The 13,965-nt window shown below is 40.2% G+C and overlaps 1 protein-coding gene across 1 annotated transcript; it reads left to right on the top strand.

Moving 5' to 3' along the window:
- The first annotated feature begins 12,529 nt into the window (after positions 1 to 12,529).
- LOC131257465 (VQ motif-containing protein 11-like) lies at positions 12,530 to 13,348 on the top strand. The gene has a single exon (XM_058258302.1). The coding sequence runs from the start codon at positions 12,602 to 12,604 to the stop codon at positions 13,151 to 13,153; it is 552 nt and encodes a 183-aa protein (XP_058114285.1). The 5' UTR covers positions 12,530 to 12,601; the 3' UTR covers positions 13,154 to 13,348.
- Positions 13,349 to 13,965: the final 617 nt, after the last annotated feature.

Genomic DNA, 13,965 nt, shown 5'->3' with positions numbered 1-13,965 from the left:
TTTAATTAGGTTTTTAAGGCTAATGGATGATCAATAAGGTATACCTAAGGCTAAGGGATGATCAATAAGGTATACTTATTAGGCTAAGATCATCTAGAGGTTCAAGGATTATTTTTGGTAAAGGGTTAGGGTCACCAAGGCACCTCATTACTTCTTCTTTGCTCCTTGATGCTTTCATACTCTTATGTCTTCGATCTTAACCTTCTAAAGGATCAATTGACTACATAAAACATGGACTCACGTGATTCACAGACAAGATGCACAAATCAATGCACTAATAATCTCTCCCTTTATCAATTACATGACAAAAACCTAACCTTGACCATGTTATGGTCCATACCAAAGAGCATGGCTAATATTATGTAATGATCGTATATTTTTATAGAAAGTAACTTGGAATTCATTAAGCATGCTAGAAAAACTGATATATGAATTTATACTCTTAAGTGATTAATGAACAACCTAATTGACTAATTACTCGTTTGATTTGGCTCTAGGTTTTTAACTTTTCATTCTCACTTTTTGGAATTTTACTCATTCATTCTTGTTAGCACAAAAGATTGTTTTCTGAAAATGGTTTGAGCATTGAGATTTGAAGATTATGTCACGCATGTTTTGCTCGAGACTAACAAAATGATGGTTGGGGGGTGTGTTGTGTTGCAAATATTGTCTATTTTCCCCTATTTATATCTTGGTTTTATGAAGATGATAATGCTTAATGGTATATTTGATACATGTTTGTATTGCAAGGTGAGCTTAAGAGCTTGGATTAAAAAGAGTGTCAAAAGCATGAATTTGATGCTCAAGAATCAAAAAGTAAGGAGTAGATTTTAAGAGACCAAGATTAAAGATTTCAAGACCTCAAGATCTAAGAAAACTAAGTACAAAGGATGAAGAAAGACGGGAGAAGATTACAAAGTCTGCGGCAGAAAAACAGGTTAGTTCAGTCCAACCTAAGCCAACTTCGGTCCAACCGAAATCGCACAAAATAGTCCAGCAAGAAATTGTGATTTTCAGAATTAATTCGACTTGACCTTTGGCATGACTCAGTCCGACTGAAGCCAACTTCGGCTTGACTCGGGCTGACCTAAATTTGACAGATTTTCTGCACAGAATTTTCAGCCTTAATGCAGTTTGACCGAAGCCAACTTTGGTCCTACCGAAATTGCATTGTCCAGTGAGAAAGTGGGATTTTCAGCCTTAATTCGTTCTGACCAAACCCAACTTTTATCCGACCAAAGCGTAACTTTTTGTGTAAATTTGAGGCGGTTTCATGGTCAGTTTATGGAAATTTCAAATAGTTGTGTAAGATAGTGTTTCACAACTATAAATAGGAGTCCCTAAGACATCCCAAAGAATCTTTTAGGGTTCAAGGAGTGGAGCCAAAGGGTGGAGGACTCCCGCCAAGAGTTTTTCTTCTTCTTCGTTAGTTTGTTTTTATGTTTTCTTTGAGAATTTTAGATCCAATCATGACTATGGTTGGCTAAACTTCTTAGCTAGGGCTAAGAGGTGAAGCTTGTAACATGTTAGGATGTTTACTTTGCTTTGATTCTTGTTTATATTGAATTTCATTGATTTCTAGTCTAAATTTAAGGAGTATTTTCAATTTTCTATGATTTATTGTGACTTAAATTACAATACATGACGATAGCTTTGAATATCTTCTTTTCCTATTTGAGATTGTGGGATTGGTAAATCCTGTTATTCACCATCGTGTCCTAGGCATGGTAGGGTGATGGAATCTCTTCCAATCATCACAATTGTCCTCTATTAAGAATTAGATCAATGAGAAGTTTAGATATTTTATTATCTCTTTTTCCAACTGGATAAGATAGGACTTTGATTCCAGTTGTGTCTCTTGAATTAAGTATGGTAGCATCTTGATAACTACAAGTGGATCCTTGGCATCCTAGTTCTCACCTTTAAATTCACAAGTTTTAATAAACTTTATTCATAATTACTCTTCCTTATTCCAGATTTAGATTTAGATCTTTTTCAAGTTCTAGTTATTTCAAAGTACGTACTAGTCCATGTGGATTCGACCTCAGTCTTACTGAGTCATTACTACATCGCAACTATCACACCCCAAACTCAGAAACTGAGCTCACAAAATTTTTGATTGCCGAATCTAGCGCCGACAGCATCCTACTACCCCATTCTTGGCTCCGACCCCATTCTCGGCTCTCGGCACCCATACACCAGGTTCCGAACCTAGGATTCTACAAGGAGGATTTTTAACATGATTTTGATTTATAATGAGCATAACCATAAGCATAACCCACGAACAATAACCACAAGAACACCATCACAAAATCCACTATAATCAAAAACTTTAAAGTATAATGCATATGAAGGGAAATACAAGGTAATGATAATGAAAACTCCTGAAGCCCGACTGCACACTCCTACTACGGCGAAGCTACGACTGCGTCCTAGCGTTACTTGCACGCATCAATCATGCATAAGCTTATAGAAAGCTTAGAGGGTGGTGTAAGTGTGTGCGCAATATGGGCATACTCAGAATGCAATGACAGAGTAATGTGGAATCATGTTGATGAGTATATGAATGCAATCAGCCGTACCAAGGCTATGCGGTGCAAAACATGAATGTTATCGGCCATATCAAGGCCATGTGATTCGAAATGTAACTCATGCATGCCAATCCTCATCCACATATCAATGCAGCTCCTCACTAGAACATCAAATATCAGTACGGTTCTCACTCTAGATAATCACTGGGGTTTAGTAGACTTCAAATGGCATTGCCCCTTTTCCAGAAGTGTAGTCCAGGTAAGCGTAAGAAACCTCACTATCCGCCTGGCCAATAGTTTGCCAATATCTATCTGGTACGTCGATAGCGGACCTATTCATGAGCTGGTCAAACTCAGCCTAGCAATGCCCCCTACCCTCGGGCGAGTAAGGTCACACCTCTTTCCAACCGACCACGACACAGTGGGAGACGCGGCCTCCTGGTATTCTGCACTCGGGCGCTCATGTTTCTACTCGGTCTCGACGTTGGAGTCATCCTCTAGTACCATCGAGTTTAGAGATTTTCACCCAGGGACATCTATGGCACCCCGATGATAGAAACAGTATTTCAAGTATCCAATCCGACCACCCACAATGTATCTGTGGAGGCTATGGCCCTGATGTCACTAGGGCATACAGTAATCACAATCACACAAATGCAAAGTGCATGAGTCACGCAGTCCAATATGCATCAATCCTACACATACCATGTGCTCATGTGGGGTAACTCTGCCTATCAGGAAGTCCCATAAACCACCTACACTAGGGCATATGCAATGGCCAATCACACCTCATAACAAACATACAGATGATGTGTATGGGTATGTATCATAATGCTATGTTGTCACAAACTCATAATCGGCAACGGTAGCCGGTAAAGGAAATCAACACCAATAATCGGCATCGATAATCAACCTCAACGCAAGGCAGGGTCCATAGATGAACGACTAATGATGGATTGATTAAAATCAATGGGGCCCAAGCGTTTGGGTTAACCCACTAGAGAATGATGAAAATGGGCCTAACAAGGCCCTAGGGAAGGTCAGATGGATGAGCAGTAGGGACCATGCTTGATCGAGTCTTGCATGCATCAAAGGGGGCCGTGTGCACGTCAGATGGATGAGCAGTAGGGATACAACACACGCATCATGGTGGGATTGTGCATGGCTCACATCACGATGGACTCCACCCGTAAAATGGATGGATGGCATGGATTTCATGCTTGCTGCACCGTTCCAACAACTGGACGGTGCAGATATATACATCATGGTACGGTCCACGTAGTGGCCCACTACAATATATATATTATATAATATTATATTATATATTACATACTTGTACAGTGGCAGGAGGTGCCTATACTCACCGTCCAGACCCATCTGGACGGTACAGATTCCATGTAAAAGGTGGGTCCCACGTAAGAGTGGCCCACCACATCATTTAGTAATATAATATATTAAAATATATAATATTATATATATATATATATATTATACAATACATATATGTATATATGTATGTGTGGGTGTGTGAAACCGTGTGAGTGGCAGCGTCCAGTCCAGCGTCCAAGGACGCTGGACAGCCTAGATAAAAGGGGGCACACCCCACTAATAGGCCCCACATCGACGGTTTGGATGGCCCTACGCAATATGGCGGCCCCACGTCAGGTGGGCCACACTTAGATCAAGCTGATGTTTGTATTTTTCCTTCATTTGGGCCCGTCCAAATGGACTGCCATGTGGGTCACTCGGTGGACGGCATGGATAAAATACATACTTCATGGTGGGCCACACACACACACCATCCATACAAGAGACAGAGAGAGAAAAAGAGAGAGAGAGAGAGAGAGAGAGAGAGAGAAAGAGAGAAACAGTGAGATAGAGGGACCCTGCCACTATGGGCCCCTCTCTACATTGCATACATCAATGTAGGTCTCACAATAAGTGGGCCGTAAAATTGAAATCAATGATGGATCACCTACCTATCGGCCTCCTTTAGCTCCTTGGACTCCTATGCTCCTTGCCTTCAATTTTAATGGAGGTAGGTGATGAATGAATGGTTGAGATCGGAGATAAGTGAGTGGGAAGTGGGCCACACTTGAATTTGAGAGAGAGCTTAGACGTTTGGAATTTTGTTGTTTAGGAGATTGTTTTGAGAAATGAGGGAGAGAGAGAAGTGATGGGATGATAAGGGATGGAGTGATGGGTGATGAGTGATGGGTGGAGTGGAGTTGTAAGAAAGGGATGGGTGGAGAGAGAGAGAGAGAGAGAGAGAGAGAGAGGAGAGAGAGAGAGAGAGTTGACTTTGGGAATGGAAAAGGGATGGGTTACTTGTACTTGTGTTATGGTGTGTACTTGACTTGATTGATTGATTGATTGATTGATTGGACATGTTGTAGAGATTCTCTCAGAATTCGTGACCCGCGGCATTTTTCCTCGAGGTGAACATGGGCCCACATCTCCTGGACTGGGTATCTGATCAGTGCGCGAGTCGCGGCATTGGAACCGCGGTGACGGCGCGGTCGCAGGGGTACAAGTTTCAAGTCGAGTCGACTCCGATATGCAGGACTCTGCTTAGGATCGCGCACAAATGTCGGATACAGGTCAAGGGTTGCCAAAATTCGACCAGGAGGACAGTGGAAGCCTACGGAATGGTACAGACTATGATATGGACCTTACAATGACCCTACACTTGGGGTTGTGAACAGATTATTTACACTGTGATGATAAATTCTTCCTTGCATACTTTTGGATGATATCTAATGTTTAAATGAGTTTTTATCCTTATGTTGTATGCTCTTATCCTTGATTGTCCGCTTAAATACTTCATTTATTTTGTTTCTTCTTTTGTCAACTTCTAACAAAAAGGGGGAGAAAGGTTATGGATAACATGTGAATATGATCATGAGCATAACTCTCTCACATTGAATACACATATGAGCACCTACACTTACATACAAGAATTCTATGGAATTATATATATTTTTGCTGCGTATGATATATGTGACTAAGTGCTCAAGGGGAGTTTCGTATGCATGATCTAAAGGGGAGTAAAAAGATCTAAGATATCTCCGATGGTACACAAATGTTCATTTGAATCATAAATCGTATGTATATGATGAATTAATTGAGATGTTGTAATATGTGGTAATGAGTTGTATGAGTGTGTTTTGTCACGAAATTGACAAAGGGGGAGATCGTAAGTGCTTATACTTAAGCACAATTAAGTTTGTCAAATTTCATAGTCCTGAAAGGATCACAAGCTCTAATGAAGATACTCTTCGACAACTCATGAAGATATGTTATCGACTCGATTAAGTGTCTCAAGGAAGACTCAATATCTCAAGGCATGAAAGTACATGATTCAAAGACTAGAACACTCCATATTACTCAACCATCAAGTGGTATAATTGACCTTAGGTTAGGTGAATTTCACATAGCACTATAATGATCATCTTTTATGTAAAAATACAATCTAGTTAGGCGTGCGTACCTTTCTCCCAAGACAGTGGGTATATTTATAAGGTACTTTAGGCAACTTACATATCTTAATAAGATCTGTCAAATATGCTGAAGGATCCGAATTTTAGTGGAGATCTACTCTCGAGATTATCATCAAGCTCGCCTCAATCGGCGTGATCTTCAAATATGATCTTGTCGGGTCTATTCTTGCCTGGTACAATGCGGGATTTTTTTTGAATATTCCTAGTGCGAGGTCAAGATCAGCTCCGGAGGTCAGTCCTATCATCGACCTCTATCTTCAAGCAGTTCAACTCGGCAAGTGATCCTTGGATTTCTCCTCAGAGCTTAGCTTGACTCATGTATATGGTTGATATTAGTGTCGCCCTAGTCCTTCCAATGATATGTATGTATCCCATATAGCAGGTCAGTTCGGTTTTTCCACTCTAGCATAAGGGAGGTACTTGTAATAATCTAAAGGGAGATCCTTGATGTATGTGTGTATATCCACTATGTCTATATATTTTGCCAGCTCATTTGAGGACATGAACTAAAAAAACCAAGCAGATTTTGGTTCAAATTAATGTTATTATTTTTTTTGTTCCCTTCAACCAAGTCAGTCTGAACTTACCAATAAGTTCACCAATAAGTTTGATGGCAAATAAACATTATCATGAACATTATGGTGGTGATTATTTATAACTTCTTATACATGGGCCACAAAAAAGCTTTGTATCAATCAATAATTTTTTTCTCTCCAGTCTAAGTCTATATAACCTTATTAACAAGTTGGATGGCAAATAAACATTATTAAAGGCATTACAATGGTAATAATTAATAGCTTCTTGTGAGTCATAAATATTTTTAATCAAGCTAATAAATATTTTTTTCTCTTTAGCAATGTCCGTGTGACTTTATCAAACGGTTGGATGGAAAATAAACATTTTGGTAGCCCGGAAGGTGTTTTTAATGGTTGGTATTCAATCACCATTGTTTGTGGTCCACCTAAGATTTTGATCTACTTCATGTTTTGGATCATGCCCTAAAATGATCCGTCAAAACGGATGGATGTAAGGCACATATATCACGGTGGGCCCCACTGTCATGAAGCCACACACCTCGGTGGACCCGGGAATCCACCGAAGCCTTGCCCAAAAGGGGGCCATTCACGGTGTTCCACAAACTTGAAATAACAAGCAAACAAATGAGGCTGTCTAAAGTGGCAGTATTCAAAGCTGGGGCCAAAAGGCTGATGTGCCCGGCGGCACCGTCCGGGTTATCAGTTTGTACAAATGAACTCATATACAGCAATCAAAATCACACGTCTCATCAGGTATGGTCCACGCACCGGATCAAAATCACGCGTCTTTTCAGGTTTGGCCTTTTTTTTCAGTGAATGTGAACCGTTGATTTAATCTTTTTCTTAACCATCTGTCCACTCGGTAGTGACTCTGGTGTTCAAGACATGGAAACGGATTGGCTACTCCCCCTGCCACCAGCCAATGGCTGCTTGTTGGTGCTCTGTGGGCCCACCATGATGTATGTGTTTCATCCATGCCGTCCAACTATTTTTTCAGATCATTTTTTTTTTTTTTGTACGAGACCAAAAATGAGGTATATCGCAATCTCAAGTGGACTACATTACAGGAAACAGTGTTTGAATGAGCATCGACCATTAAAAACCTTTTTGGGCCATAAAAGTTTTGGATCAAGCTGATCTCTGTTTTTCCGTTCATCTGGGCGTGTATGACCTAATCAACAGATTGGATGTCAAATAAACAGTACAGCAGGCCTTAGGAGGATTTTAATGGTGGATATCCAATCACTATTGTTTTCCTGTGGTGTGGTCCACCTAAGATTTTTACCCGTCTCATTTCTTAGAAAGAACCTAAAATGATCTGTAGAAATGGATGAACGGCGTGGATGAAACACATACATCATGGTTGGGCCCACAGAGCACAGACCATCAGCCACCGGTTTGTTGGCAGTGGGAGTAGCCAATCCGTTTCCGTGAGGGTTACGGAACCATGGCCCTACCTGTCACTAGAACTAAGAAGACAATGCAATCCAATTCAGTCCAAAAGCATTTCATTTATTTTGTGTGTGGGTCTTTCCCACACGCAAACGTCGCAGAGCTGGGGAAAACAGCTACTTTCCTTGATTTCACGTTTCAAGGCAGTGACAGTGACACTCCTCCCGTCGATGTACAAAAGGTCGGACCGGAGTCGTCTGCATTACCTGTTTTCCGCAGCGCATAAAACAACCAAGCTCTGTGAGTCTAAGATCTTGTATATGTAAAATCTACTCCTTCCATCATGTGCAAACCATTTTTTGAACTGTACATGAGAATGATCAGACCTAAATAAAAATTTTTTTAAAAAAAAAAAAAAAAAAAAAACTGATATACGCTACGCACATGGGAACAATGAAAACTTGCGTCTAAAAGCTCTTTTAAGTTCATGCGTTGTGACCCGATGAATTTCTTATTACGCTGATTTTACCAATCCCCAGTCCACACCCGCATCAACCAGATGAAAAAAATAAAAAAAATACGTACGCGGATTTCCTGTGAAAGGGTTTCGGACGAAGTTTCTTTGGGCTGATTTTAGGACAAGCTTCTAAAAATGAACCCGATCTGGTACTCAAGTGGGCCGTGAGATTGAAAGTCTACCGATGAAATATTCAAGGGGTCACGGAAGTTTTGAATTAGGCTAGTATTTATTTATTTTTTTAATTATTATTACTTTTTTTTTCAGCTCATCCCAGCAGGAATGACGTTAAGAACGGTACGAATGGCGTGTAAGCATCAATGTCGACCCAAGGTTTCAACTGTAGGAATTTTCCTACCCACCTTTTCCTTTATTGAGGCCCAATTGAGTCTTGAATCGTAATTATTTTTGAAATTTTATCTTAAAATGAGCTCGTAAAACGGATGAATGTTATGGAGTTATCAAAAATATTATGGTGGCCCCCACATTGGTTCCCTTCGCAGGAACTTCCCGCGAAAGGCTTTGGCAGTAGATTCGCGTCCGAAAAATAGAACGTAATTTCGTTTTGGGTGACAGTTTACCACCATTTTCGATATGGTGGTGAGTTGGTGACTATTCTACGGTACACTTGTTATACATGTTTGTCAATCCTGACCGTCCAAAACGTGGCCCAAACTATTGATGGAGCACCTCATTCATTTCACATTAATGGGAAATTCTGAATTATCTGATATTCTTCTTAGCGAATTTTACATTCGAGCACATTATTTGATAGCCAAACAATTAGAATATTAGGACTTGTTTGATACTTTCAGAACATTCTCCGTTGACATGAGCCGATGGACGTGTATGATTTAGACTGCCCGGATGCGATACTTGCATCCCATTTGTCACACACGTGTGCGACGTCCAACGGGGTGAGTCACCACCATTTTGAAGGTTTTAATCAACTATCAACAAAGTGTCTCTTTTCCCGCTCTCATGTTCCTGACACTTTCCCGGATCTCCAGCCAACGGGCGGGAAGAAACAGTGAAAAGGATTGATGGTCCGCGGGCTATGAAAAGTCGTACGTGGTTCCACGGTGGTAGTCCTATCCACTCTGGGGTCCATCACATGGAAAATTTGGACCACCAATATGCAAATCTCTCGAGCAATGTTTGTTGTGGTCCCTCAAATGCTCGATGAAACTTTGTATATTGTGCTACCACGGGGCAAAAATCTCCCCCGATCAAGGTCCTCATTTCCGTACAAGAAACAACGGTCTAGATGATAACCACAGGTTGGGTGATTAAAACCGCAACCGAAGGTGGCAACCTCAAAATTATTTCAGATTAAAAGATCCTATCTACACATTATCTCAGCTTTTACTCTGCCCTGCATTGTTAAAGGGTTGAACTCTTTCCATGGGAGATAGTACCGAAGAAAGTGCAGGGCTGCCACATAGAGGACACCGTGCCCTCTCTTGCATTTAGGACTTTTACCCAAAACGAAATGGCGTGCACCTAGTCCGGCATACCGCCGAACCCGAACATAAAAAGCGAAGAGGTTTTGACAGACAAACACCCTTTTATTTTTTCAATGAAAAGCAAGGGAAATTATTAGAAAAAAAAAAAAAAACAAACTATATTGAATGTTTTAATTATTGACTATATCAACCGATATATCATATGATATATCTTGTATTGCACCTAAGTAATGCAAATGGTACATGTAATGTTGATATATCTCACTTATTGGATCCGTTGAGTATTTTTAATTTTTAATTTATACTTATTTTGTAAATCATATTAAATCAGTGTTAAATGGTTATAATTTTATAATTCTTCTTGTTTTTCATGAAAAATTATTAGAAATTCGATTTCAATATTTTGGGGAGATAAGTTAAGTTGCTGAAAATTAAGAAAATTCTAAATTTTTCAATTTTTCACAAATCAATTGCAACCTTTGTATTCAAATATAAAATTAAACATGCATGTAACCTGATCGAGTGATTCTTCTTTTGCTTTTGAATATATTACTTGGGCTTCCATATATATCTTCTTACGTTTACGAATTACATGAATAGACTTTGAATATATTTACATCAGTTTAGTGGGAAAGCATAGATATTAGGATCCCATGCAACAAAAATCCCTATTACGTACATTTTTTTTTAATTATTATAATGCTTTGATTTTTAAGTGTATATTGATGCCTTTTTCGACTATCCTTATAGTTTCATTGAAAAATTCAACCAATTTTTCAATATTCTCACATTTCCCAACATTAATAATAAATTACACGATATAAGTGATATATCCCATGTGATAATTGATATGTATCTATATCCAAGGGTGTAACACATTACACGATAATGATATTTAAAATATTTCTTGCATTTGGTCTCTTACATTTTTTATTCAGGAAAACAAGCATATTTACAGCATGGGTATAATACATATACATCAAGGTGGGCTTCATGGTTGCAACATGTTGGTTGAGTCGTAAGGGAGGATTAGGTGCAGCCCTGACCAGATATACCACCTCATGTATGTTTACTTTGGTTCATTTTAGGATGTGAGCTCAAAATTGAAGTAGATATAAATCTCGCGTGGACTACAATACAAGAAATAATGATGATTAAACGCCTGTCATTAAAAGCTTCTTGAGCCCACTGAATATTTATTTGCCATTCAGCCTATTGATAAGGTTACACTAACTTAAATGATGGGAAATTTTAATATAAACTTGATCCAAAGCTTTTATGATACTTAAGAAGTTTTTAATAGCCAATAATCATTGTTTTATATAATATAGTCCATTGAAGATTTGGATCTACTTCATCTTTGGTCTCATGCCCTAAGCTGATATAGAAAAATGGATGAACTATGTGATATATTACACATACATCGAGGTGGGCTCCTCAGATGGTTCACACGGGCGAGGCCCGGCTGCACCTAAATCTGCTCCCACTTTAACATCTTGGCAAAACTAATGTGGATGGGGTATAGTACCCCCAGCTGTCCCTAGCTAGGCATGGTCTATGGCCACTAAGGGCTAGCATGATTTATGGATTTTATCTACATCATCCATCCAATTTTCCATATCATTTTAAGGTACAAGCCCAATGCCAAAAATAGGCAAATGGCTCAAAAGGGTCACACCACCGAAGCAGCAGTGACAATGGCACCCATATTAAAAGTTTCCTATGGCCTACCCTATGGTTAATTCCCACCTGTTCATGAGGTTCCATAGACTGACAGAGGGAAAAATAAATATCATCTTAATCCAAAACTTTTCTAGGCTCCAAAAAGTTTTCAACCGAGAGTCTTTAATACCCACTGTGTGGTCCACTTAATCTTTGAAACCACCTCATTTTTTTGACTTGTATCCTTAAAATGATATGGAAAAATGAATGGATGGTGTGGATAAAACCATACACTATGGTGGCCCTCAAAGCCCATGTTCCTTCTTAGCTAGGGAAAAGTGGGGCAGTAGTACCCAATCCGCGTCCCAGCAGAGCATGATCATGTAATAGCCGTTATAATTGACTATGGATAAATAGGAAAGAAAAGAGATTATTCATAAAGAGCTTTTCTACGCGCGTGAATGTCGAATAAAGCTCATTTACAAGTCACGCATGTGCCAGATAGGTACGTAGGGGAAACATCCAATCCATCCATCAGGTTGGTCCCACCTCAAACATGTGTTCCATCATATAATTCAGGTCTTCGTATTGGAAACAGGTGGAAGGTTTAAAAGACTTCAGACAATATTTTTTAGAGCCGTACCTTCGTCACGCATAGAGTGGCCCAAATAACAAATAGATCAACCTAATTCTTCGGCTAGGATATTGATATAATGCTAGAATTTTAACAAATGGATTGGATCTTAGACTAGCGTGCCATGCTGGCATATTTGTGGCGTGCACATGAGCTGTACTGCACACGCGTGTGGGCTTAGCAAACCATATTCGGGAAAACCTCCATGAGTGAGGGTGTTAATTGTCGTTGGGACAAAAGTGCGGGTGTTAAAAGTCAAATCCTCAAATGAGTAAAGTCCCGCAGATCACAGTAGTAATTCGATAAAAAGCCCCACCAGTGCACATTCGCATGCCTCTCTCTCTCTCTCTCTCTCTCTGACGAATGGCAAACAAACCCTCCCCGTCGGACCAGGGTTCGACCCTGACCACCTTCGTCCAAGCCGACCCGTCCACCTTCCGAGCTCTCGTCCAAAAGCTAACCGGCGCCGACGGCAGCTCTCCCCACCCAAAACTCCCCATAACCGTTACGGCACGCCACTCCCCAAAACCCGTTTTGGCCGATATGGGGCCTCGCAGACACGCCTTCAAGCTTCAAGAAAGGAGGCAGAACATGAGGAAGCTGGAGATCAATCCGGGCCCCACACCACGGCATGCAAGAAGCCTGAAAGGTGATATGATGTTGGTATCTCCAGTCTCGACTCTCGACCGTCTATTTTCATGCAGCCCAAGGACGCCAACCTCTCCTTCTCTTTCTCTCTCATCTCCTTCCCCTTCTTCTTCTTCTCCTTGTTGGGAGGAAGAGAGAGCTATTGCTGGGAAAGGGTTTTATTTGCATCCAACGGCTGTAAATGCGCCAAGGAGTAGTGAGCCTGAGCTCTTACCTTTGTTCCCTTTGCATTCTCCCAAACAGCCTCCTCCTCCTCCTACCTCTTGAAGTTTTAGATTTTGGTTCTTTTTTCTTTTCTTTAATCTTTTTCTTGATTTTGTTTTTTTTTTTTTTTTGTTTTTGTTTTTGTTTTTGTTTTTGTGGAGTTTGTGATTTTTGTTATATTTGATTTTATTTCTTTTCATTTATTAGTTTGGTATTATGTTCTTGGGAGTTGGAATATTATTAATTATTATTATTTTTCTTTAGTGGAATTTTATGTTGAGAGAGTTTATTTAGGGTTTTCAGTTTGTACATGTGGGGTCCACTGGTTGACAATTTGAAGAATCTTGGGCCTTTGTCCACTTGAATGTGGACTGGTGGCGGTGTTTCTCTTCTTCACCGTCTGTTTTTCAGGTCACAAAATTGAAAGGTTTTGAATGTTCCAATAGGAATTTTTTGTGGGGTTGTCCATCATCATGTGCCCCAAAAGACTGATGGTCTGGATCGCTCTTCAATGGACCGACTTTTGCAAACTGAAAACGCAGATAACCGGTGGGTGTATGTAATTCCTGAGTATATCCGGATAGGAGTGGAAGAGTTATACACGGAGTAGTGGGCCCCACGTCTCAGTGATCCAAGACTGTCGATCCGGTGGGGTTGAACATCGAGAGACCATGGATTGAAACCTCCCTATATTGGAAGTTTCCGACCAACCAATATGTGGTCCCTTCTTTCCGTCAATATGGACGGTTGCTATATGTTCTCCTTTAGATAGGTACTTTTCATTCATTAAGATTTGTGGGGAATCCGAGATAAGACCAATAGTCTGCGTTACTGTTACATGGGCCCACTTGTCCAAACTCATGCCTCAAAGGATT

The sequence above is a fragment of the Magnolia sinica genome, chromosome 10 (genome assembly GCF_029962835.1).
Source record: "Magnolia sinica isolate HGM2019 chromosome 10, MsV1, whole genome shotgun sequence".
NCBI lineage: Eukaryota > Viridiplantae > Streptophyta > Magnoliopsida > Magnoliales > Magnoliaceae > Magnolia > Magnolia sinica.
Note: the sequence above shows the minus strand (reverse complement) of the source record. Positions and strands in the feature narration are given on the sequence as shown.